The following is a 27,841-nucleotide window of genomic DNA, read 5'->3' on the forward strand; positions in this document are numbered from 1 at the left end:
GGAATGGATATAGTAAAGCTGCCCCCCTCATCAGGGCAAAGAGTCTACTTCCTGGCAATGATAGACTACTTCTCAAAATGGATAGAAGCAGAAGCATACAAGGACATCAAAGACAAGCATGTCATCTCATTCATCAAAAGGAATATACTAAACAGATTCGGAGTACCAGCAGAAATCATCACTGACAATGGGTCCCAATTCATCAGCAATAAGACAACAAACTTCTGCAAGGAATGGAACATCTCTCTCATCACATCTACACCAAGATACCCACAAGCGAACGGACAAGTAGAGTCGGGCAACAAAGTGCTAATCAACAACATGAAGAAGATATTGGAAGGTGCTAAAGGGAAGTGGGCAGATGAACTACCCAACATACTGTGGGCAGATAGAACAACTCCAAAAGGCGCCACAAGTCACACTCCTTTCTCACTAATGTATGGATGTGAAGCAGTAATCCCAACAGAAGTAGAGGTCCCCACTGCAAGGTACGGGTTGATGACAGAAGAAAGAAATTAAGCTGAGTTAGTAGATAATTTGGATACTGTAGAAGAACTTAGAGAAGATGCAAGAATGAGAATGGAAGCCTACCAACAAGAAGTAGCAAGGAGTTTCAACAAGAATATAAGAGCAAAAGTCTTCAAGATAGGAGATTGGGTCCTTAAAAAGGTTTACGAGAACACAAGAGAAGTAAATGCAGGAAAGCTAGCACCCAACTGGGAAGGGCCCTATGAGATCATCAAGGTAGTAGGCAAAGGGGCATACAGACTTAGGAGCATAGAAGGGAAAGAGGTACAGAGAAGCTGGAATGCAGTACATTTAAAGCTTTATCATTTCTAAGGAATGAAGAAAGGTACGCGGTTACTATCCCAACCCCTTTTCGTTTTTTTTTCTTTTTTTTTAAAAAAAAAACACAACAAAAAAGTAGAAAAGCAGCAAAAATAAAAAAAATGAGAAAAACAAAAAAAAAAGCAAAAACTCTCCAACAGCCAGATACAGCACGAAAGGTACTCTTCTTCACTCAAACTTAGTCAATTCAATTTACTTTTATTAAGAGTACTGACTTAAGCATCGGAGGGTCGTTGGGGAAACCCACGGCCACCCCTCACCCTATTCTGTTTTGCAAGGACAACAATGCTATGCAAAGGGCAGAGAAACACAACATTGTTGCAAGTACCCTTCCCTACAGAGCAAGTAAGCGCCAACAGCAAATACATGTAAGCAATATTACATCACAATCATAGTACAACTGTAATACAATTGCAGTACAATGACAAACACAAGTTAACACAAAGCACACATAGCGTAACAAGGTACTGAAATTACTTAGTTGCATAAAGCAACAAAACAATCAAAGCATCCAGCTGCAACAAGGCAGCACAAAAGAAAAATATCCAACTGCTCTAAGGCAGTAAAAACATACTTCAAAAGAAAATAAATATTGTTCTGAACAAACAGGTGACACAACACCACAGAAACTAATTTTCTCCAGTGTTGTCAACAGGGACCTCTTCCTCAGCCCTTCCATCTCCAGGGCCATCCTTAGCATCCTCATTCATGAGGGAGTTAACTTCCTCGTCAGCATAACTCAGCAGCAATGAGCCAGGAGCAGCAGTCCCCTCAGGAAAAGTCTTCTCAAAAGCAGCCTTCTCAGCAGCATAGTCCCACGCTTCATGCTTCCCTTGCTGATAATCCTCCATCATCTCCAAGCGTGCCTTCCCAAAGTAGTAGCTAGCCGCATCAAGAGAGTCATTCGCAGCATCCTTCAAGGTACCCTTCAACTCATCCGGTTCAGCAAGGCACTCCTTGTGCTTAGTCCGTCCAGCCTTCAGAGCATCAGTGGCAGCCTTATACTTGCCAGAAAGGGCGTCACGTTCCTTCTTCATGGCATCATAAACCCGAGTGAACTCTGATACCTTGTTCAATACGCCTAAGCACGATTGAAAACTCTGCACAAACACACAACAGAGTAAGGATAAAACAGTCTGTCGTTCCCATATTGTTAATTTTTTTTTGGGAGTATACTATACCTGGAAGGATTGCACAACAGCCTCTTGAGAAAGGTCAGCAAAGGTCTGCGAAGACTGGCGCTCCTTAAAGGCCGGGAAAAGCAAAGTGTCCACATGAGGAGCCACAGATTCATAGGAGAAATTAGCAGCATCAACATCAGCAGGTATCTCCAACTTCCTCTTAAGGTTAGTACGAGGCGGAGGTGGAGGAGGGGCACTCCTCAACGGAATCACATTAGCCGGAACATCCTCCGGAGTCCTGGAAGAAGCCCGCAATCTGATGAGACCCAAGATGGAAGAAGAGCTAAGCAGATCATGGGACCTTAGTGACTTAGAAGTATCTACGAAAAGCAAGACAAATAAAAGCAAATTCAGCCAGTTATAAAAAAACAGCAATACAATTTCAACAACAAGTACAAGAAAAGTCCAATAGGTACGAGAATAGACACAGAGTAGTACAGTCTCAACAGGGCACAACAACAACGTAACAGGAATAAAAACCAACACGAGGAAGAGAGACATACCTTGAGACATAATAGGAGAAACCTTTTGTTCAGAGTCAGAATCGTCCAAAGTCTCGATCAGAATAACCGTTTCAGGCTGCGTCAATTTGATGAAGGATCTTTTGTCCGCACTCAACTCGTACAATTTGTCAATCAAAGACTTAGATTGAGAGCGTTGCTTCAACTTGCTCACTACAACCATCAAGCAAATAAGCCCAAATCAACAAAGAAGGAAAGCAACACAAAGAAAACAAGAAAATAAATACCTTCAGCCTCAACAGTGTCAATCAAGAAATCATTGTCATCACCCAATGAATCAATCCTCACAAAGAAAAACCTGTGATACCACTTCTTATCAAACGCTTTCTCCAAGTCCGTCACCAAAGGATCAGCACCATCCTTCAAACGAAGCCCAACTTGACCTTTACCACTAGTCCTAATTGTGTAAGGATAGCACAAATCCCTTACATCCAATTCTATACCTAACTTCGCACTCAGCAAATCAAGAATTCGCAAAACTCTCCAAGTTTGGGGCAATAACTGACAGGGTGAAACCCTAACCTTAGACAGAAATTGACGAACAAGAGAAGAAAAAGGGAAGGTGTGCCCAATTACAAAGGGGTATTCAAAGAAGCACACCCAACTAGGGGCAGTCCAGTCCGCCCTCTCCCTAGAAGACGGGATCTTCACCACCACACCATCAGGGAATTGTGCAACAGTGGCGATTTTCTGAACATCCTCCTTCGTCATATGAGAAGAATAAACATCCTTAGCAGGGAATACGTTCTGCGCAACAAGAGTCGGCTTTTTCACACTCTCATCAGCCCCAGCAAACACCACTCTCACAGTATCACCCATCACAAAACACAAAGGAAACAAGAAAATAAAAAGACAGAGAAGAACAGAGAAGAGAGAGAAAGTACCTGAAGAAAATTCGAAATTGGGACAAAGAGTAAACTGATTTGATGTGAGCCTGCACTCCCAATAAATATAGCAAGAGAAATAAACCGCCCTTCACAGTTATCGAAGCACTTGCCTTAAAATCGCCACCACGTTCCCTATTTTTGTTAACCGTTGAAATAATTTCCAAAATTTGAAAATTCTCCAACGGCTCCCTTTAGGTAATTTTCATCCTCAATGCTCAAACATAAAAATTAGGGGCAATTGTTGGGCCGGTGTTATCAAGCAACCCAATATAATTAGGGCATCATCCTACGACCAAAGAATATACCAAATCAAGCAAAATGGCCTGATTGGAACAAGTATAGCAAACAAGATCAGAATATCAATCACGAAGATACTTGCCAAGAATACACCTGCTGAACGGGGAAACAAGATAAAATCAAGAGGATCTCCCACGTTTGAATATATTTGATATCTTTGTAACCCTAGTTGTTCCTAGGTATAAATAGTATAGCTAGACATTATAATACTCATGTACGCGCACTCATACATCAAGATAAACTGATTACTCTACTTATTCTTTCGGAACTGTGTCCTTGTTGAACAAGGAAGCTTGTCCTTTCTCAGTATTGTATCTCTAAACTTAATCACTTTTATGATAATTGTTTATTTAGTGCTTTATTATTGTTCTTGGTTATTGTATTTGATATTTGCGGCTTGATTGTTATTACCCCTAAATCCCTAAGCAAATTCCTAGATGACCTTAACAGTAGCTTGCTTTGCATTGATATATAACGAGCCAAGATTCAAAATTTTCTAATAATTTCCTAGACAATTATTGACAAAATTCAACTGTTTGAAAGAAAATCTAAATGGAATCATTTTATTTAAAAGAAGACTTAAAAAAGTACTTTAAAGCTATAGAAAGAGTTGGGTTAACATTGGACTTTTCTCAAATACGTACAAGTATGTAGTATATACAAAGTACATTGTACGGAACTACGGATTATATGTAAGGTCAAGGAGGAAGGATGGAGCGAAGTTGCCATCATGGAAATTAGTTGGAACCTTCCATAAAAGAATTACACTTCGTACTATATGAAGGTGGGCATGGGTGTCGGCACGGGCTTGACACAATTCCGGCACGGCACGGCGACCCATTTCGACATGGCACGGCGGCCTACTTGTGGGCCGTGGATCCGACACGGGCACGACGGGTGGCACGGTTGTTGGCCCGTGGGTCGGCATGTCGGCACGACCCATCAGGCCGGCACGTGGCACAACCCATGCCCACCTTCATTTATATAAACTTATTTAATTAAACAAACTTATCTAATTAATAAATAAATAAGTTTATTTAATTAAGTTTATATAAATAATTTACGTTTAAGTTTATATAAACTTAATTAAATAAAGTTGTTCCAAATAAAAAAATATTAACATTAACATTAACATAAACATAAATTAATAACATTATTTATATAAACTTAAGTTGTTTAAAAAAAAATGTATATCGATTTTTTTTATATACATATATATTTTAAAAAAAAATTTACAGGTTGGCCCGCTGTCCGACACGGCTCGCCAGGCACGTGGGCCGTGTCGTGGGCTAGGGTGTGCCAAAATTTGGCACGGCTCGGCACGAGCCCCACCCAGGCATGGCCCGCGATGGCCCGGCACGACACGATGCCCATGTTTAGTACTATACTACTATTACATGTAATCAATGGAAACAGTATTTGAGCCTAGACAATATCTCGGATTATTATATATAATTAAAAAATTTAAATACAGTCTTATAAAAAAATTATTTTTTTTTATGATTTAATTTTTTTCTTAATTAAATGTTATTTCTCATATTGTCTTTCAATACATTTTGATCTTTTATTTAAAAGAACGTGTATGTACTCTTTAGTCTTTATTATAACGTAGCTTATTGGTAAGAGACATACATCCGATCTAGTTTTAAGACTTGGATTTGCATGTTTCAATCTCTTGTATGGGTCACATTTACTACGTTTAAGTTTTTAATTTTTTAAATGTAAGTTGATGACACAAAATGAGAAACAAAATGGTGATCCTTAATTAAAATAATAAACATTTATAATAATGATCGATGAGTTATGTAATAGGAAGTAATTAATTTCTTGACAAAGTATTTACGAAGTAATATCAATAAATTAGTATATGCTTGTACAATGTGTATATAGATCTATTTAGCTATGTGTAACATTGTAAGCTAAGAGAACATGGATATTATTATTCTAAAGTGGTTTTTACTGCATTATTAGTAGCTTTCCGTTGAATGCTGCTTTAACTTATTTCCACCAAAAACTTTGAAGTTACATCAAGCGAAATTACGAGGTAGTTTCTTCAATTCCATTTTAGTCATTGAATATTGAAGAAATTATTAAATTGCCGTCAATGACGCAAAATGAGTAAGAAAGCATGAAATGAGTCATTTTTTGTGAACTCAAATTTCGTCTTTTGTTTAATTTTGACAAATTGATTGTATCTTCCTATCTTCAATGAAAATACGAAGAAATATTGGTGCAAAAACAGTATGAACAATGGCATGAAAAGTTCTTTTAAAGTAGCAGAAATGGTAAACCTAACTAGTGAAGATTAGGGATCTGTTCACTTCAGCTTAATTAGGAGTTTGTTTATTTCAGCTTAATTTTAGTCCAGTTCCTAATTTTCTTTTCTCATAAAATATTCATTTCAGTTCTATTTACTTCAGTTTAGTTCAACTCTAATTAGTTCAGTTAAGTTAAGTTTAGCTCAGTAAATGTGAATAGACACCAACTGCCAAAAAAAAAATAAAATACTGAAGACTTTTGATACCCTTGTCCTTTGGGCTTATACGGCAAGCTTAGTACGAGTATTTACAAAAGACCTTATATAGGTAGTCCTTGAAGCAATCCCTAGAATGATCCACTTTATCTTTGAGTTAAAGACGACCTTCAAAAATGTGATTTGTATGATTAAACCTTACTCCGTATTTTTATTTGATTTAATTATTTGAACTGTTGATATTGCATGACTGAGTTTGATTCATATGGAGTATTAATTATTAGTAATTAATCGAATTCAACAAAATAAGTATTTAAAATTACATGATAAGCTAATTAGCACAGATTGATATTGGTCTGACTTGATCTGAATTTAATTAAATTAAATGATTACGACGTAAATGAAACTACTCTTAAAATGATTATTATTGTTCATGTAAATCATATCGTGTCAGATTCAAACAACTAATTGTTATATGTGAGGGATGTCAACATCTAAAGTTCTAAACATCTCTTTAACAATCCATTGGAACTTGGATGGCAAAAAACTTGGCATATTTTTTTTTTTTTTTTTTTTTTTTAACATCTTTTATTAGCTACTGTAGTAGAAATGGCCTCCTGGTTCTCTCTAATGGGTGTATGCATATTATGGGGACATTATTCGGCGAAGGGTGAATAATTATAGGCCAAATTTAATTAATAGCGTTTCCATAATTATAAGGTTGTATTTAAGTTTTTTGTTAATTACACCCCAAACAAATGAATATATGAAGTTAGGTTTAAAGTAATGATATCATAATCCGAAAATAACAAAATTAGTTGGGGCCATTTTACAATCAAATGCTAAAGACAAGCAAATGTAGCTTAAATTTACAATCTTAGATTTTCTACGGCCATTTTTCAATTGTTTAGACTTTTGCCTTATTTTTATTTATTTTTTATTTTTTATTTTTACTTTTTACATATACGAGTATCTTTTATAATCATATTTGATATATATCACTATATAAAAACAAATGGTTTTAGGTAAATTATAACGAATATTGGATTTGTCTCAAACACTTGTTTTCAATATTTTTTTTTTTTTTTTTTATCATTTGAATAATATTGTTTATAGGGCTTATTGATTCACAATGCAAATTTTTGTGTTGATAAATGCAAATAATGGATCCATATATTGGTTTGTCATACACGATACACCCTATAATTTTCAAATGACTATTAATTTGAAATTATAGAGCCTAATTTTTGGCTACGTTAGTATTTTTCCTCAATTGAATCGCTGATTTAGTAACTCTTCAAAACGTATTATACTCTAATCCTCTTGTGTAATATAGAAGCACATTGAACCTCTTATCTTCAAGACCGACTATAGCCAGTGAACATAAATAAATTACAGGCTCAAGACTTGAGATCAAATCGCATGCACACCTCCGATCTTTAGGACTACGTAATAAATACTTCCATAAAAGAAAAGAGAAAAGAAAGATAGAGAGTTTAAGAAGTACGAAGTTGTGTTCAACTACTCACGTAAGTAACCACGTTGTTAGGAGTGCAAGTCAGATGCTATATTTATTATACGGCAAACGTGGTTGCATCACATTATCATTAGCTTGTGTAGTTGTGTAGGTTGATTATGATTGGTATCAATCAGTTGCCAATTTAAGATTAATGCATTATCCCGAATATCCATCTTAAACCGTGTTTACACTAATAATGGCACCATATAAAATATACGAATTACTTAAGATTATGTTTTAAATTTGCCGACTGCTTGCCTCTTGCATTGAACTATAGTAATAGTAGATGATAAACGTCCTGCTACCCGAGTCGGATTCGGATGTAGTTGAAGCTAAGCTCCGGTGAACCAGGTAAACAAGCTTAAAAAAAAAAAAAAGATGATAAACGTCCTAATGGAAACAAATTTGCAACGAATGGAGTATGCAACACGAAAACACAAACGATGAGATTTGAATTAGTGTTTAAGAAGCATATCCGATTGTTATAGGCCTAGAATTCTTCTACCCCTTAGTTGGGATTCTTGTATGAACAAAACGTCCCCTAATAAGTCACACAGTGTTCATAACCTAAAAAGGTAGTCTTGTTTTTATCCATATACATCAATCTACATATGAATGGTTTTAAGTCGGTAACAAAAGTAAGTTGGAAAAACTTGCATCTAATCTAGCATCATAATATTATCAAATGACTAATATAAGGTCAACATTAAGTTCGTTTGTTCTTCCTTCCAAGTCTTAGCTTAATAAGGCCCCATATATTCAATGGTATCCTTTGCTTGTTATGCAAGTCTACCACCTCAATCACCTGAATCATCCATTCTTAATCAGTGCAGCCTTAAACGCGGTAATCACAGCTCTTTTACATATTACTAAATCACCTTACTAATGATTATCATTATCATTATTATTATATAATAATCGACAGCATATTCTTATTTTGCACCAAAATAAATAAATAAAAATGAACCCTATCCAAGTGGTAAAATATAAGAAACAAATCAAGCAATAATGGATATACGAACTACCTGCATAAAATAGTGTAACAAATGTTTTCTTCCGTAAGTGGGAAACCATTACTTCTTCAATTGCAGTCTTATGAAACTTTGACACCACTAATTTTATGCCTAAAATATTCAATACTCAACATGATAAATGCTTAAGAAGATCGATTAACTAATATTAGTAAACCAAAGTTGATTTAATTTACACGTATTATACCAAAGTTGAATTAATATACACGTATTATACGCGAAATAATATATATAGTAATTAATTGAGCAGACGAACAGGCTCGGAGACTAATCAAGTAGGATAATCTCAAAAAAGATAAAAAAAAAATGATATTGAAAATCATCAAGAACTTTCAGTGTTACCTCTTACCTTCATCACATCTTTATAGCATGACATATCGACAGTTGTTAAGACTATCTTCATTGAGCAAGCAAAGAGGAAACTGCAATGCATATTCCTGAACCAGATAACAATTATAAGTAATACCAAGTAATATATTCGGCTCACAACAAATAGAAAGAGTCAGCGTTCACAAACCTCAAAAGAACAAGAAATATAGCCACTTATATTTTGTTGATCACCTCTAATCAAACTTTGTTTCACATTTCTTATTTTCTTAAGAGTATAGAAGAGAACAAATGGACGGGAGAGCTTTTGTTCTGGATAGTGATTGTGGTACTCTGATTCATAAAGTGAGCACCACCATCACACAAGTGCGGAAAAGGTGGCACATAGCAGCTGCAGCCATCTATTCCTTCCGAGCATTTCTTTCCCTCGCCAACAACACTAGCCTGAGTATTGGTTATCAGCAGCCTTACACTGTGCTTGATGTTGAACCCAATAGCCCTGTAACCCCGTCTTCATCATGCATAGATGCAGCAAAGCTTGCAGAAATTGTCAGGGAGAAGAGAGTCGAGCCTCTTCACACACTTGGGGGTGTCCACAAAATTGCCAGCGCTCTCAAGACAAATGAAACCAGTGGCATCTCAGGAAGCGAACATGATCTTGGGTGGAGAAAGGAGAAATTCGGGTCAAACACTTACAAGAGGCCGCGTCCTAAGGGTTTCTATTATTTTGTTTGGAATGCCTTTAAGGATCTCACCCTCATCATCCTTCTTGTTTGTGCAACCCTTTCTCTTGGGTTTGGGATCAAGCTGCATGGCATTAAAGAAGGGTGGTATGAAGGAGGAAGTATCTTCTTGGCGGTCTTCCTTGTTGTCATTGTTACAGCTGTAAGTAACATCAAACAAGATAGACAATTTAGCAAGCTATCAAAAATAAGCGATAACATTATGATCAGTGTTGTGAGGGATGGCAGGCCACAACAAGTCTCCATCTTTGACATCGTAGTTGGAGACGTAGTGATCTTGAAGATTGGGGATCAAATACCGGCAGATGGACTCTTTGTAGATGGACAATCCTTGTTGATAGATGAGTCAAGCATGACAGGAGAAAGTGATCACATTGAGGTAAATCATACAAACAACCCTTTTCTTCACTCAGGTGCAAAGGTCGGTGATGGATATGGACGAATGTTGGTGACATCAGTTGGGATGAACACATCTTGGGGAGAGATGATGAGCACAATTAATCGTGATACCAATGAACAAACTCCACTACAGGTGAGGCTCGATGCATTGACCTCAGCAATAGGGAAGATAGGTCTTATTGTCGCTCTACTTGTCCTCGTGGTGTTACTTGTAAGGTATTTTACAGGGAACACCCGAGGTGAGGATGGGCAAAAAGAGTATATTGGTAGCCAAACAGGGATCAATTCCATACTCAGTTCCATAGTTCGGATAATTTCTGCTGCAGTCACCATTGTGGTTGTAGCCATTCCTGAGGGCCTGCCATTGGCTGTGACACTCACGCTTGCTTACTCAATGAAAAGGATGATGGTAGATCAGGCAATGGTGAGAAAGCTTTCAGCTTGTGAGACTATGGGGTCTGCCACGGTCATCTGCACTGACAAAACTGGAACTCTGACGTTGAATCAGATGCAAGTGACCAAGGCTTGGATTGGAGAAGAAGAAGGCACTCGAGTAACTGCTCCCAGTGTTCTTGAATTGCTCCAACAAGGAGTTTCTTTGAACACGACGGGTGTAGTATATATACCTTATCAGGGAGGAGTACCTGAGATTTCAGGAAGTCCAACTGAGAAAGCAATTCTATCTTGGGCAATCAAGGAATTAGGTATGGATATGGAGACAATAAAGAAAAGCAGTTCAATTCTTCAGGTTGAAAGCTTCAACTCAAATAAGAAGCGAAGTGGGGTAATGATGAGGAAGGAATCTGACGGTTCTATCAACGTGCACTGGAAAGGAGCAGCAGAATTTATTCTAGCAATGTGCTCCCATTATTACACCTCTGCTGGAATAAAAAAGGTGATGGATGAAGATGGAAGGAGAAGTATTGGGCTGATAATTGAAGGCATGGCAGCCAGCAGTCTTCGCTGCATTGCATTTGCTCATAGTGATGTCTCAGAAGAAGAGGTGGAGTACGACGAGGAAACAGCTAAGCCAAAGCTTAAAGAAGAAGCCTTGACCTTGTTGGGGATTGTAGGTCTGAAGGATCCATGTCGTCCAGAAGTCAAGCATGCAGTAGATGTCTGCAAAAGAGCAGGAGTTAGAATCAAAATGATTACAGGAGACAACATTTTCACAGCAAAAGCCATAGCCGCAGAATGTGGCATACTAGGATACCAACAACAGGAAGGTGAAGTTGTGGAAGGAATAGAGTTTCGGAATTACACACATGAAGAAAGAATGGAAAGAGTTGACAAAATAAGTGTAATGGCAAGATCATCTCCCCTTGATAAGCTACTGATGGTTCAATGCTTAAAGCAAAGGGGGGAAGTGGTAGCAGTTACAGGAGATGGCACCAATGACGCACCTGCTCTAAAAGAAGCAGATATTGGACTTGCTATGGGAATTCAAGGCACTGAGGTGGCTAAAGAGAGTTCCGATATTATCATCCTAGATGATAATTTTAGCACCGTTGCCACTGTTCTAAGATGGGGCCGATGTGTTTACAACAATATACAAAAGTTCATCCAATTCCAACTTACAGTAAATGTGGCAGCTTTGGTAATCAACTTTATAGCAGCAGTTTCAGCCGGAGAAGTCCCTCTGACAGCAGTACAACTACTGTGGGTTAATCTCATAATGGACACATTAGGAGCTCTGGCCCTTGCCACAGAGCGTCCTACCAAAGAGCTTCTCGATAAACCACCTGTTGGAAGGACAGCACCCCTCATAACCAACATTATGTGGAGGAATCTCTTGTGCCAATCGCTGTATCAAATCTCAGTGCTACTGATCCTGCAGTTCAGAGGTAAATCTATATTTAATGTGTCCACAGACAAAAAGAATACCCTGATATTTAACACATTCGTTTTGTGCCAAGTTTTCAACGAATTCAATTCAAGAAGAATGGAAAAGCAAAATATATTCGAAGGAATCCACAAAACTCCTTTGTTTCTTGGAATTGTTGCCATAGAAATCATCCTTCAGGCTGTGATGGTCGAGTTCTTGAAAAATTTCGCCAATACAGTGAGCTTGAACTGGAAAGAATGGGCAGCATGTATAATCATCTCATTTTTCTCATGGCCCATTGCCTTTCTAGTTAAACTCATACCTGTTCCAGAAGAACCCATTTTTACTACTCTTGTAAAATCCATAGCCAAAGCCAGAAAGTTCATTCATAGAGATGCTGGTCTTGAAACCAGATCAAGTCGAAAAGTACTATAACCAGAGCTCAACACGTATTCATCAGATATAATCATAGAATTTTTTGTTTCTATTATTAAAGCTTAATTGTTGTATCGACTAGTCCATTGATTAGTGATCAGACATGTACAGCTTGACTCCCCATCCCTTGCGAATAGGATACTTAAATGATTGTTACTTTTATTGTAAAATTAAACCTTCAAGGCTTGTTTTGTATAAGTTCATCTCAGGTATAATGACATTTGTGTGCAATTTTGCATGGAATTTTCTATGTCAATGTACAAGGAAACGCATCCCCACTGATAAACAATTCAGCTCTAATCATTGATAATCATAACCAATTTATAAGTTATTACAGCCTTTAGGTGCATGTATAAGTGATAAGGAAAATCTTTGAAGAAAAACCTAAGCTCGGACATTCCTAAGGGATGTTTCATGAAAACTTAATTACAAAGTCAGTAACATCCCATCAATTTATGACTCTGCACAAACTAGCCGAATGCTGATAGTACTTTAATTCGATCTGTAACAAACCGTGAATCTTCAGAAACGTGTAATTCCATTCTGTTGTTACCTATTTTATAATCAAAGGAGCTTGTACATAAACCAGAGCATGCATGAATTACACCATACAAAATAGATGAAGCATAAAGCCCCTAAATCCCTAATAGTTAACCAATTAGTTTCTCCCTATTTCCTTCATCTTAAATTGAAATATATAATTTCATATCCTAACAATATTGCTCAGCTTGCCAACCCAGTTATAATCTGAAGCCAGAAGTGATAGTCTAATTACTCTCATGTGACTCGAAAAACCGTCGTATAGTTTCTCATCCTAAATTCAATGTTCAATACTCTTATCAATTAGCTTATTACCTTTTACATCATGCTTAGCAGTACATGATTCATCACATTTTAAATTTCCTGCATGCATAATAATTATAACTCCTACGACCAAAAATAGTTCGAATTCATAAACATTAACATCAATGTAATTGAAAAGTGCTATTCCAAATTATGTAAATTAAGCAGAAAATATGAAAACTAAATCAACAACTCATGGCAAATCATCAGAAAATAACTGAGCAGGCGGTTAAGATGATTTCTTATCAATATATATATCATGAATAACAAAAGGTATATTAATCAAAAAAAAAAAAAATTGAAAAATTGAGAGCATAAATTCGTGATTAAATTGTCATCACATTGAATAATTGACATAAAAAACAATTCTTGGAAGAAAAAAAAAAAATCTAACTTAATAAAGATGATTATAATTTATGCAGTTGCATTTTTCCTTTGAATAATTTATGAGGGTTTCCAAGGTGTGAGAAATTTCTGGACAATCTAGAAAATTCAGAGTACAAGAAAGTAAGATTCAAAAAAAAGGAAAATGAGCATAAAAGGGAATATTTGTTCTTACTTAACAAATTGATGGCATGCAATGAATTTGATCGCTGGGATGAAGAAGCGTTGCTCTCGCCGTTGAAGCCACACTGAGAAAAGAAAGTGCAATCACTTCACTCCTTACATTCGTTTAGGGGGCGTTTGGTTCAAACAATGATATAGGTTTGGAATGAGGAATAAAACTTGGATGGTATGGGGTTGGAACTTGATACTTGATTTCATGTGTTTGGTTTTTATCTAGGAATGATAGTTTTCCTTTTAATTTTAAACTAGAAGTATGGGTATGAGCCATACCCACCCCCCTTGGGTTTCAAAAACCCATATATTGGGAGTTTGAGGTATGGGTTTGAAAAATGAAATTTTTATAAACAAACACAAGGTATGGGTTTTGGTCATTCCAAACTCATACCTTATACCTAATATGCTTGAACCAAACACCCCCTTAGTTGTCTAGAGACTTGTAAAGGTACGAGGCGTCACCCATGATCGACAATCGAATCTCGTCTATATCATTACCTTTATAGCCCTTACATGATTTGTATATATTGAAAAATTTTAATTAGTGAACCTATTGTGGAATTATCGTATTTGATTCTAATTTTATGAAGTTTTATGGGTTCTAGGTAGAGTAGGGCACGTGGATTATGTTCTTATTTAGGTCTGGATGTCAAGTCAAGTTGTCATTCGATTTGCGCTGTCGTGTAGTACTAAATCATGCTTAAAATGAGTTTATCATAATTTGTGTCAAGTTCATAAACATGGATATTTCCTCATATTATGTCATTCTCATGTTGATCTTTCATAGGCGTGAATATGACATTAGTTATGTCAAGTATGTAGTATTCGTAGGTCCACTTTGTAACTAAGGGTCTGTTCATATTTATTGAACTGAGTTGAACTGAACTAAACCGAATTGATTGGAGCTGAACTAAACTGATCGGAGCTGAACTGAACTGAACTGAGCTGAAATGAATATTTTATGAGAGAGGGAAGTTAGAAGCTGAACTGAACTAAACTGAACTGATTGGAGCTGAACTGAACTGAACTTAAATTAAGTAAATGTAAACAGGCCCTAAGATGAGCTTATCAATCTATTATGCTCATACTAAATCTTTCAAGGACTAAGATAAGAACTTCATGCTCATACTAATTTTTTTAAGGACTAATATAAGTTAAGATGATAAGATAAATATAAGTTTAAATAAATAAAAATTAGATGAATAAGGCGTAGTTCACTTTACTTTACAAAAAATAATATTTAGTTAAACTAATTTCAATTTTAAAAAAATAATTTTAGTTTATTAAAATCATTAACTTAAATAAAAAAATACGAAGTATTATATAGTATAAGAATTAGTAAAAATTAATTTTAATTTAATAAAAATAATTTTAATACAGCGAAAATTAGATATTATACTACTACCTCTGTTTCACATTTTTTGCAATTTTGAAGGGTGCACGAACTCGTAGGCAAAATTTGTTTGTGAGTGTAAGATAGAGAGAGAAAAATATGGATGTATGTGATGAGGAGAGAGATAGAAAGAAATGACAACCTAAAAAGGAAACAAAACATTAGTTGCAAATAATATGTAGCATTCATTTTTGCCAAAAGTTGCAAAAAATATGAAACGGGGTTAGTATTATATATTTATGTCACAGTTTAAAACATCTATACCTTTATATAAAATACGAAATTTCAATAATATTATAACCCATCAATCAAAATTACACTTTATTAGATCTTTGTGGGGTTTGAAGAGCAATTCTCATCCTCAACTAAGTTGAGGCATGAGAGGACTCAACTAAGGGCAATTGTGGTATTACACAATTTGCCTCTGAAAAGCCTCTGAAAAGCTTATGGAAAGTGTGTGGGGTCCCCCACTTCCCACTCCCCACCCACATGTTTTATTAAAAAAAAAAAAGAGCAATGAATTTGTTTAAAAAAAAAACTGCTCTTTAAAATTTGAAAATAAAATAAGAACTGTAAGAGAGGAGAGAGAAAACCATATTCCCAAAAACCCATTGAAATCGAAGGATTGAGAGTGGAGGCCAAAAAAAAAAACCGCTAAAGAAGTTGGAAGAAGAAGTTGCCAATTTCGCGTGGATTTTTGGTTCAGTTCAAGGGAAACTAACTAGGAGCGTCGTCTGTGTGTTTGTGTTAAACCAAAGTGTGAATTTTTCGCGCCATCTAATGTAAGTATGAACCCTAGCTTTTTAATTTTGGTATGAAATTTTGGTTTTGTTTGGAGTTTTGACATGTTGTAGTTTGTATGTGTAGTAGTATTTTCTGAAATTTTTGTGGGAAGTTGTAAAAAGTTAGGGTTTTGAAATTTAGAAAAGTTAGGGTTATTGCTTGAAATTTCGGCCCTTTATTTGTCGATTTTAGTATCAATTTTTGGGGAATATTGTTATTGTTGTTTGAAATTGTTGTGGTTGTTTGAGAATGTTGAAATGTATGTGAAATTTAGATGTTGTTATGGGAAATTGTTATGGGAAATTTAGATGTTGTTGAAGATTGCGTTGTAGAGTATGCAATATGTCATTTACACTCTTTTGTTTGATAATGGTGATTGTTATTGTGTTTGGTGAAGTTACATGCATTTGGGAATGGTGATTGCTATTGTGTTTGGCGAATTTATCATGAGTATGTTGTTGAAAGTGTTAGTACAGTGGTGAAAATGGTGAAGTTTTAAGTATTTGGTGAATGTACTCTAAATTCTGTTGAAATTGTTTATGATACCAATAATGTTTTTGTTTGATATCATAATCTGATACCATAATCACTTTAGATACCATGGTTTTCCCTGTTGGTACTTATTTTACAAACCATTGTGAAGCATTTTGATACCATTGAACTTTTATGTTTGGTATAAATGATGAATTTGTTTGGTATATTTATGATGAATTTGTTTGCTACTGGTAAAGAGGTTTTAAAGTAGTACATTGATTCTGTTTTATTTCCTGTGTGCTGTAATGTAGCTAGTAATGTCGGAGCAGTTTAATGAGACTTCTGTAGGATGCAGAAGTAATTGGGGGGTATGTATATGCATGGTGTTCATTTTAATTTGAGGAGAAAATGAGTGTTTATCAGGAGAAAATGTTTTTATTTGGTTGTGGTGTTGTATGCATTTTGCAGTCTACTCTTAAGCATATAATGAGGACTAGAAGTGGTACGCCCACGGCTTCATCTAGCCAACAAGCAGAACAACAAACAGAAAGCAAGAAAAGGAAGATGAAGGCGCCTGTTGTCGAGGATGTCGACGAAGAAGGAAATGACTACGATGAAGTGTTCAGTGGAGGGGATGATGATTCCAATGGATGCAGACTATGAGATGGAACCTAAAGAACAACAGTATGCTGAAGATGATTTTTTCGGTGGTGACTATGAGGTGGAGTCAGAGTATTTTGTTACTGATAAGAAGAGGAAAGTAGTTTCACAGAGACCCCCACCATCACAGACTAGAGTTGTGAGAAGAGTGAGGCCTTTAGTGGTACAGTGATGCATGTGATGATTTGTTTAATGGTACAGCATCTTACACCAAGCATACGATTGTAGTGCTTAATGGTACAACATCTGGTAGTCAATGGTGTATGTTGGTTATGCCATAATAATATCAGTATGACATGATAATTTGCTGAAAACCACTTATATAAATATTATGAGTTACGAAATGATATTTTATAATATAAGTTTGGGCTTTACATGTGATTTATGAATGGACTAAATATTTTAAGCAAAATAAAGGTTTGGGCATGTAATGGTATACTATTTAAGCAAATGGTATACTATTTTAATGATTTTATAGCATCAGCATGAAGATAATGGTATACCATCTTAATTACATGGTACACTATAATTAAGATATAAAGGTATACCATCTTAATTATAAAGGTTTGGGCATGTTAAAGTAAATGGTATATATAGTAATTGGTATTAAATAATGGTATTGAGAGTAGGGATAGTTGGTTATGTACTCTCATGGGATTGAACTGTTGTCATTGTTTTGAATCTATATTATTGTTAAAAAACAAAACAAAACCCTTTCAAAACTCCCTCTCTCACAAAAAAACCTTTTAAAACGATCATTGTTTTGTGTTTAATAAAACCTCCACCACATCTTTCATGAGAGGTGTGATCACTAAACATGCAAGTCTTTCTATTCTTGCACTCCCTAGTATTAATTCCCTGTTATTTCCCCTTTTTATACTTGCACTCCCGAAGTTAATACCCTTGTAATGTCCATGAATGAATGTTGTTGTACAATATCCAAACCAGGAATGGTATACCATGTTAATGTCAATGGTATTAAGAGTATCTTGGATGGTACTGAACTTAAATTGAATTGTCTTTGGAATTCAATACCATTATATTTCATTTCGGTATCTATTTTTGAGACTATCTAGACGAGTGATGGTGTTTAGATTAAGGTCAGTCGTTGGGAGTGCATTAATGCATTTAATGCTTAAATGTTTGTGTATAAATAAGAAGTTAGGGTCATGCTTTTGGAAGTATTAGTGTTAATGCTTAAATGTTTGTGTATAAATAAGATGCAATAGTATCAATACTTTTGTATAAGTTCTTTAGGTTTTAAGGTTTTATGCCTAACTTTTTAGTATTTCCTTGTAGTTCTCTTTAAGTTGAAGTAGAAGATCATTCTCTTAAAAGAAAAAACAAAGAAGTGATCATATCTACTAAACCGTTCTGGTATTATGTTTAAGCATTAGTGGTACTAATATCTATTTGGAAATTCATGTTTCGTTTTAAATTGTGTATGTATCACGTCTCCTATCAAATGAACAATCATGTTTCGTTTTAAATTGTGTATGTATCACGTCTCTTATTTTGTTTCATAAAATTAATTAATGTGTAACAATCATACCCCCATTATCTATTAATGTTATTATAACATTAATTAATATTGTATACTTCATACCATCCTGATGAAAAATGGAGTGGATCAATTCAATGATCGTACCATCTGAGCCTGTAATAGTATAATAACCGCTTATCAAACCACGTGTTAGTCACAAACATATTAACTAATGACCTACACCTACATTTGTACTTGCCATAACATTCACTTACTGACTCATTTATATAAATGTGTACTTGCAACACCCATTCATTTATTACCTCACTTAAAACACTTAAAGCACTGTAAACATGGAAAATAAGAAGGGAAAGGCAAAGATGAACGACTTTGACAAGGAAAAAAACAAAATCAGTTAGTGGGATTTTAAAGAAACGCAGATGGTACCTTTACACTACCAACACCTGAGTGTAATGGTCTTAATTTAGGATACCATCCCAATTACAAATGGTATCTGTCATAACACAGTTATCCAAATATGTAAAATTCAAACAAATGTATTGAATTAATTATTATACAAATCAATTAATTATTGAATGATTAGAATCCTGTTGCAAATGTTGAATGGACATATTGGTGGGAAACCCATTGTTGTTGTACACAAAGGCTTGAGGGGGAGGGAAATGTTGTTGGCCATGGTATGCGTTGTTGGTGAAGTACCTAACTGCATCACTGTGCTCGTTTGCATCTGCCTCCTGCTCATCAGTTGCACGGCTCTCCATGGCCTTGCAATAATTTGGGGCAAATTCAGAAAGCCGAGTGTGCCTGTGAATATACCCATCAAAAAAACTATTGATGCTCTCAACCCTTTGAGTTGTCTGCATACCCGCCCAAAACACATCCTTCACATAGCATGGAATCCACATCTCTCTTTCCTCAAACAAGCCTACAAACAGAACAACACACAGGTCGAATTTTAGTTATACAACACTGACTCTTATATAATGTCTCATGTGATGGTATTAACTTTAGGAACCATCCAAACCCCTAATGGTTTTATCTTTAGGTACGGACCATAGCTCTGATGGTATCATGAAGTACCATCAGTATTAGCTTGGGTACCAATCATACACCTGATGGTATCATGAAGTACCATCATTATTAGCTTGGGTACCAACCATACACCTAATGGTATCATGACCACCTAAAATCAGGGCTATGACTCCAAATTCCAAATGAGGCAGAAAGATGCAGGACAGAACACAAAAACAGGAAACAGAATGACAAAAACATCAGTAATTACTTATAGGACTCACCTTCCAGCCATTCATAGCAATCATACTGTTCGAGCTCGTACTTTTTGATCACTTCCCACCATGAGTCAACAAACTCGTCCGGGGTAATGCTATCGTAGATCACATTTTGCAAATCCTCTTTCACATCTTTATAGTTAGCCAAATTGCCAAGTTTAGTGCCAAACTTCTTCATGATATGCCACATACACCAACGATGGCGTGTATGAGGCATGGGAAACACTTCAACAATCGCCTTCCTCATCGCCGCACACTGATCTGTCATGATCGCTGCCGGGGCCTTGCCTCTCATGCATGACATCCAAGTCTTGAATAACCATTCAAAGGTCTCAGCAGTTTCATGAGAAACCAAGGCACAACCAAGAAGGATAGTCTGCCCGTGGTGATTCACACCAACAAAATTCGAAAATGGAAGTGCATACCGATTTGTTAGGTACGTCGAATCAAAGCATACCACATCCCCAAAATAATTATAGGCCTCCCTACTCCGAGCATCAACCCACAATATGTCTTTCAACCTTCCCCTATCATCAACACGGTGCATATGAAAAAAATTTTGGTTATCTGCAGTCATCCGATCAAAATAATCCAACATAACAGAGGCATCTCCATTTTTCAACTTCAACCTCCTCTTTCTGTTCACCAAGTTGTGCATATCTTTTTTAGTGAACCCCATATTCCCAACTCCATGTCTTTGAGTTGCCATATTGTTGAAAATCTGACCAATTGGAGCGCCAGAACCATGATCATTTTCAATCCTATTCTCCAAGTGTTTTGTAATATTCTCCTTCCTATACATAGCTATGTGTTTGGACATCTCAGGACTCACTGCATGATTGTGCTCATTCACAGCCTTCTTCACAATCCACCCACCTTCATCATTACCTTGCCCATACAACATAACGGGACAATCACATTTTTTTGTCTTCTTCTTGACAACTGGTTCTTCCTTAACCAAAACCCTCTTACCATTAACCTTCCTCCTGTATGTTACCTTCCCATAGTACTCACACTTCCATACATAAGTGCGATATGAAGTTGACTTCCCCGCGTTTTTCGAGGAAGGCTTCCCACCACCTATACATACAATACCAAACCCTTCTTGCCTCCCATAACCACGATAAAACTTATTCATCTCATCCCAGGTGCTGAACACCATTCCCACTTCTGGTTGAGGTAATACACTACCTGTACAACTATCTAACTCCCTCTCTACACCATCATTACAGTCTTCATTTAAATCAATAAAATCACTGTCCCTATTCATAAATAAAGAATGAACACCCTCAGCTGGAGGCTCCTTATTCAGGTCAAAAGCCTCCCACCCATCATCATTCACAACACTATTAGGATTTTCCTCACTGTCTGAGCTATCTGAACTACTATCTGAGCTATCACAGTCATTCTGCTTAATAACATAACAACACCAATTAGGGAGGGGAATGACAGGAACAACAATTTCACCACAATTTAAATCGCAAGCTACAATTCACCAATTAGGGAGGAAGGCTTCACCACAATTTACAAAATTTCACCAATATAGATTCCCAAGCTACAATTCACAAACTACACAATTTCATTTACTGACAAGTTAACCTAACTACTACAAATCTTATCCAATAATTTCAATTTCAGAATTATAATCAACAAAGACCACCATATACATTAGCTAAAATACTTTAAAAAACATGAATTCATACACTAAACTATCTGAATTACTGAAACTTACCTCAATTATTTCAATTTCTCTATTCACACATTCACCATCATAATCCATTTCCTCCAAAACCTAATAAGCTCGCGGCTCGCCACCACCCACCTCTCGTTTCTATCAGCTCAGCAATAAGGTTTACTTGGAAGCTTCCCTCCCGCGCAATCACCTCCAAACCGTCGAGAATTATTAAATTTGGGAAAAAAAATTGGTTTTTCTCTTAATTCTTGGGACAAATTTGGACTAATTGCAATTAGTGTAAATAAATGGTGATATGAATGCAGGAATTTATTGTGGAGTAAATGAGTAAAGAATAAGGAATTACATTCTTAATTTTCAGTGTAAAAATTAAGGAGGGAAAATTATTGGAAAAAATTTGGGGGAAAAAAATTGGGGGAAAAAATTTGGAGACAAGCTCCCCGCCATTAATTTGGCTTTGGTGTGTGGTGGAAACTTTGTTGTTTCTTCAGACAAATAGAAAATAGCATCCTTCACTTTTGCTGACTATCTTTATCAGTGGGACCCACCTCTTTATTGATTTCAGATTTTTTTTTTTTTTTTTTTTTTAATTAGTTGAGTCACTCATGCCTCAACTTAGTTGAGGATGAGCATTTCTCGGGTTTGAACTCCATGTTCTTGTAGAAATTTAGAAATCACTTTTCGTAGGTTGTGTGGTTGACTAATTTAAAGCAAAGTCCTTTCTTTTTTTAATTCATGCGAGTGATGCAACCATTTCAATTTGTGGGAGGATTGAGCATCTTCTGCCCAATGATATAATATCACCACTACTAATCATAATGCACACCATGTGTTCGAGAAAATGACCCAATGAAAATTATTTCACCAAAACTCAAAATTGGTGATTGACCTTAATTTCCCCCAAAAATAAGGGAAAGATGGCCTACACGTTGTAGTATTTGAACCCATTATTCTACATACTACATACAACATGATCATGACATTCAAATTCTTTACTTTTGTTCTTTCTTCTTCTTCATCAACCTTCAAAATCTGCAAAATTTTCATACCCAGAAAGTTAAAGATTAAAAAATGGAGTCCTGGGTAACCACATTGTTCAAGGACATCAAAGAGAAGGTTGGGTTTGAGTCTTTATCTCAATTGAGTGAAGTTGTTGAAGTCCCACCAAGAACAGACACTTCTTATGATTATTTTCCTTCAAGGTAAAATATTCTTCTTGATTCTTTATAATTGCATTCATTTGTTGGGTTTTGATTGAATCTAAGTTTTTGTTCTGAATTTTGGCTGTAGAGTTTGCTTCTTAGTTGCATTCAATTTCGAGTGGTTTTTAGGGAAATTAGTTTAACTCTTAGTTGATAGTGTTTACTTGGAGCACAATTGACTTGATTGTATCATTGTGCATATACACTATAGCGGTGAAGATTATATCAAGACAATGACATATTTGAGTAAAATTAAATCATTACATATTGAACTGAGTAAATAGGGATTTTTTTTAAAAAAGTGTGTTGATGAGCATGTTAATGTTTAGTTAGGAAGCTTTTCGTCAAATAACAACCTTAATAGCTTGTTTAACATTGATCTCGGGATGCAAGATAGGTTATATGGGTGCTTGCAAGAGTTGCAACTCACCATATATAGTGCTTTAATTTTACATCTAGTATATTATGAAAAATGAATTTGAATTTACTTCTTACTCATCTTTGACTTACTTCAGACAAATGCCATGCCCTTTGTAACATTGATCACAGGTTGTCACCTCCAGAACTTCGGCTGCTCATTCAGTATGTTTTGCAATTGAGGCTCATAGATGCAAACCATAATCTCAATAACATCTTGGGAAGGCTGTTATTCATGGAGCATTTGGCCTATGAGAGTGCTTCTTTTGCTCCTTGCTTAGAATTCGACATGAGTAAAATGGGGCATGCTTGCATTGTAGCATCGCTAGGGGAGAGGGTATGGTCACCAAAGGAGGGCTACTCATTTGTTTGCTGGTTTCAGTATAGGGCCTTAAAATCAATGCAAACAGAACACCAAGCAACAATGAAACTGAGGTTGTTTTCAGTTAGTTCAACAGATAGTGAAAACTCATTTGTAGGAGAACTTTTTCTGCAACAGGATGGTGTGCTGAGTCTTGCAACAAACAATACTTTGTTATTATCTTCTTGTAGCTTGGGTTTGGAAGAAGGCGAATGGTATCATCTTGCCATTGTCCAAAGTAATAGAGATGATGTGACTGCAAAACACTTCTCTGGTACTGTACATATATATGTTAATGGGAAGCTGAGTGATACTGCAGAAGTTGCTTACACTCCAATGCTTGTTGAAAGGGAATTGCAGATTACCATTGGGACACCTGCAAACCATGCAAGGGTTAGTGACTTGCAATGGAGATTACGTAGTTGCTACCTTTTCCAAGAACCACTCTCTGCTGATGTTATTCGTTTCATGTACATGCTTGTTAGAGGAAACAAAACTCTACTTCAAGGTTCAGATATTTCTCACTCTAATGTTGATGAAGATGGTGAGGGAGTGAGAAACACGGACTCGAGTTCAGATAATGGAATAGAAAGATTAGACACTATTGAGAAAGTAGGGAGACCCGAGGTAGATGTCTCAGAGACAATTTGGGATATGAAGATGTTGGAAAAACTGTGGCTACAACTTTTCGGAAAGAAACTCCTTTGTGCTTTCAGTGCAGTGCGGATAGAAGCTCTGCCAGCATCACAGACTTTGGCCTTGCTCAATCTTGTTGATCCTATGTCTGTTGTTGTTCCTTCAACTGGTCAGTTAACAAACTCCATACTAGTATTAATTTATAATAAAGTTATTCATACAAAATCTAAATCAATAATGAGATTGATTTAGTTTCTTTATCTTATTTATTTCGTGGGACTTCAATAAATTTCAGGCATACCACACTTTGGGGAACTCTATGGTGATATCGCTATTTGTAGAAGATGTATAATTGGAAATGTCGTCTGCCCAGTAACAGGGATAGCTGTTACTCTAGCTACTATTGAATCTGCTGAAACAAGGAACATGCTTCATATAGCTTTGACGTTATTTGCATCTGCTCTAACTCAGAATTTTCATAGGGCTGAACAGATGAAAGCATGCAAAGGTTATCAGTTACTGTCTCTGTTCCTTGGTGGGAAAGTAGCCTTGTTTGACATGAAATGTCTTCAGATTCTCTTCAAGATTGTTGTGTTTGAAGATCCGCTAAAGGTGGTGGATAGCCAAACTATTATTTCATCTGCAAAAGCCATGCCCCAGGCCATATCTCTGGAAGTTGATCTAGAAGATCAGGATTCACTTTCTTCAATAAATTATCATGGAGAAATAAATGATTTCTCTACAAATGGCGAAACATCTAATCATGTTAATGGGTGTTCAAATGATACAGAGGCAGATTTATTAATCTCTGGTGCTATATCTGATGCAGATATAGTAGAGCATGTTTTGCTAGACTGGACCCTGTGGGTGACAGCCCCTGTTTCCATCCAGTTAGAAATTCTGAACTTTTTCGAGAATTTGGTGTCTGCGTATAAATTTAAAGATCATAATCTGGGTGTTCTACGTGAAAGAAACATTGTTGAGCACTTGTTGGCAGCTTTTCATAGGGATGATATTGAAGTGCTTGTCTTGGAGAAATTTGTTATTCTACTTGCAGTCATCTTAGAGCACAAGTTTCTAGACACAGAGTTGGAAAATGTGACATCATTTGTGCTTATGACATTTGAACCCCCTGAAGTGATGAAACCATCTCAATTCACGAGAGAGGTGATGAGTAAGCGCGTGACTTTGAGAAATATTCTCTTGGAGACTCTCATAGATTTACAAGTGACCATAGTTTCAGAGGAATTGCTTGAGCATTGGCATAAAATTGTCTCATCACAGCTCATTGCACATTTTCTTGATAGGGCAATTCATCCCTCAAGCATGATATGGATAATAACCCTTCTGGGTTTATGTTTCACTTCATCTCCCACATTTCCTCTTAAATTTGAGAGTAACGGGGGATTTGAAGAACTGTCTCATGTACTTCCAAGTTTTCATGAGTTTCTTGACATATATTATACTATCTTCTGCTTAATATTTAACAAGCCTATATACCCAAAGTTACCTGAAGTTGGAATTTCGGACTTTGAGGCATTAATGCTCACTAATGAGGAATTTGGTGACTTGAAATTTGCTAGGCTGTTAGATTCTATAGTTGCTATGGTGAAATTTGTATTTGATCAGCTCAGAGTCCAACCAAATCTAGCTCAACAAGCTTTGGATTTCCCTCAATCTTCTGATGTGGACCTTGTAGAGGGAAACATGGATATTATTGAAGAATTAGGTGGTGAAGAAGCTTTGGATCACAAGACACATACTACATCTTTACATGGCTTGGAAGCCTCTGCCACTGATGCTACTTCAATACTGAGATTTATGGCTAATTCGGCTAAAATGACTCCATCTTTCTCTAAAATCTGTGAAAGGACTGAATTTCTCGAGAGCTGTGTCGACCTTTACTTCTCTATTGTGAGGTTGGTTGGTTTCTCCTCTCTACTATATCAATACTCAGAATTATTTTTGCTTAAAGTAGGACTTTTAAAAATAGTTGCTTGTACCTTGATATTTTGAATTGATTATTTTTTTGTACTAAACTTTTTTTTTTTTTTTTGGTCTTGTCTTCCAGGGCGTATATGGCTGTAAAATTGGTCATAGAACCTTATGTTTTGACAACTTCCACCAGTTATTCCATCTTAGCTTGTGAAGGCAATGAATCACCTTCTGCAAAGCTTGGTTCTCATACGTCTACTGAATATTCAAGTTTTCTAACTACCTCCCATCTTATGCTGGAACTTGACAATTCCACTGGTAGAGGTAAATTATATTCAATAGGAGCCACTGCTATCTTAGATCTCATAGCAGAAGTTCTCTCCGTTACTTTAATTGGGCATGTAAATTCAATTGCAATCATGGAAAGCATTTTATGGAGTGGTCCTTTATATCTTGATTCTGAATCTGCTCTAACTTTCCAGGCACTGTGCCTTAGTAGAGTTATGACTTATTTAGAAAGGCAGCTTCTGTATAGTGATGAGAGAAATGGCCAAATTTTGGATAAGAACATATTGTGGTCAAATTTAGGGTCATTTTGCAATTTGATTGTAGATTGTGTTTATATAGGTGTATTTCCTCAGCCTTCAGCTGTGATGAAAGTTTTAGAATTCTGTTTCTTGATGCTCCATTCTGCAAAGAAAGACGGTCAAAATGAGGAATCATCCCTTCCTTGGACAGGCCTGCTATCAATTTTAAGAGGAAGCAGGCCAATTGATGTTATCCTTAAGAGCACAAATCGGATGGTATTGTATTGTTTTCTTCCATCTTTCTTGGCCTCCACTAGAGAGGATCCTCTCATTTCCCAAGAAGAAATGTGGGTTGATGTTTGCATAGTCTTGGAACTAATACATGCTCATAAAGAAATCATCTTCCATTCAAGCAATGCGGATATTGATCTATATTGCTCCCTCTGCATTAGTTTAATCTCCCTCATCTCTGACGAGCAAACAGATGCAAGAAATTTAGCCATGAGTATACTAAAGTTTCTTCTAGTGCATTGCCGAGCCTCCCTTGAAGACGTGCTCATATCAAAGACAGACCACAATAAGCCCTTGGATGTATTAAATGGGGGCTTTGACAAACTCTTAACAGAAAACTCATCTACTTTCATAATGTGGTTTCAGAGATCTGAACATGATGTGAAGCATGTGCTGCAGCAATTTGCAAGTGTTAGATGGTCAAAATTCATTACAGAATCAGAAAAGTTTAGAAGAGAGAAGTTCGAGTCATTGGAGGATCATTGGACGGCTAAAATGGGGAAGAAAACAGAATACACAACTAAACTTGACCCCATATATTGGGATCAATGGGCTGACCGGAAAACAACTCTTGCAGCTACACAAAATACTACGCGAGCTGAGTTAGGGATTGCTTACAGAAAGAAAGACGACTTAATTCTTCATGCAGAGAGTGAATGGAGGAGTCATTTCGAACAACTTGGGCATGATCATAAATTTGAACTCATTAGCTCTTTGGCTTGGGAAGATTACTGGCCTTTGTGATCATAGTATGCCAACAATTTAAGTACTAATAAAGGCATGTA

At 36.3% G+C, this 27,841-nt stretch overlaps 2 protein-coding genes and 1 pseudogene across 2 annotated transcripts; 2 read left to right on the top strand and 1 right to left on the bottom strand.

The window, feature by feature from the left end:
* The first annotated feature begins 9,270 nt into the window (after positions 1 to 9,270).
* Positions 9,271 to 12,557, top strand: LOC145567156 (calcium-transporting ATPase 12, plasma membrane-type pseudogene; annotated as a pseudogene).
* Positions 12,558 to 19,093: 6,536 nt separating this feature from the next.
* On the bottom strand, positions 19,094 to 22,160 carry LOC145567157 (protein FAR-RED IMPAIRED RESPONSE 1-like). Its single transcript, XM_081626391.1, has 3 exons — positions 21,727 to 22,160; positions 20,001 to 21,402; positions 19,094 to 19,630 (listed from the first exon to the last, which is right to left on the bottom strand). The coding sequence occupies exons 1-3, from the start codon at positions 21,772 to 21,774 to the stop codon at positions 19,266 to 19,268; spliced, it is 1,815 nt and encodes a 604-aa protein (XP_081482517.1). The 5' UTR covers positions 21,775 to 22,160; the 3' UTR covers positions 19,094 to 19,265.
* A 175-nt stretch (positions 22,161 to 22,335) lies between these two features.
* Positions 22,336 to 27,804, top strand: LOC145568211 (protein SPIRRIG-like). The gene is made up of 4 exons (XM_081627648.1): positions 22,336 to 22,889; positions 23,439 to 24,472; positions 24,599 to 26,222; positions 26,375 to 27,804. Exons 1-4 carry the CDS (start codon positions 22,759 to 22,761, stop codon positions 27,798 to 27,800), a joined length of 4,215 nt encoding a protein of 1,404 aa, XP_081483774.1. The 5' UTR covers positions 22,336 to 22,758; the 3' UTR covers positions 27,801 to 27,804.
* Positions 27,805 to 27,841: the final 37 nt, after the last annotated feature.

Source organism: Chenopodium album, chromosome 11, assembly GCF_948465745.1.
Source record: "Chenopodium album chromosome 11, dcCheAlbu1.1, whole genome shotgun sequence".
NCBI lineage: Eukaryota > Viridiplantae > Streptophyta > Magnoliopsida > Caryophyllales > Amaranthaceae > Chenopodium > Chenopodium album.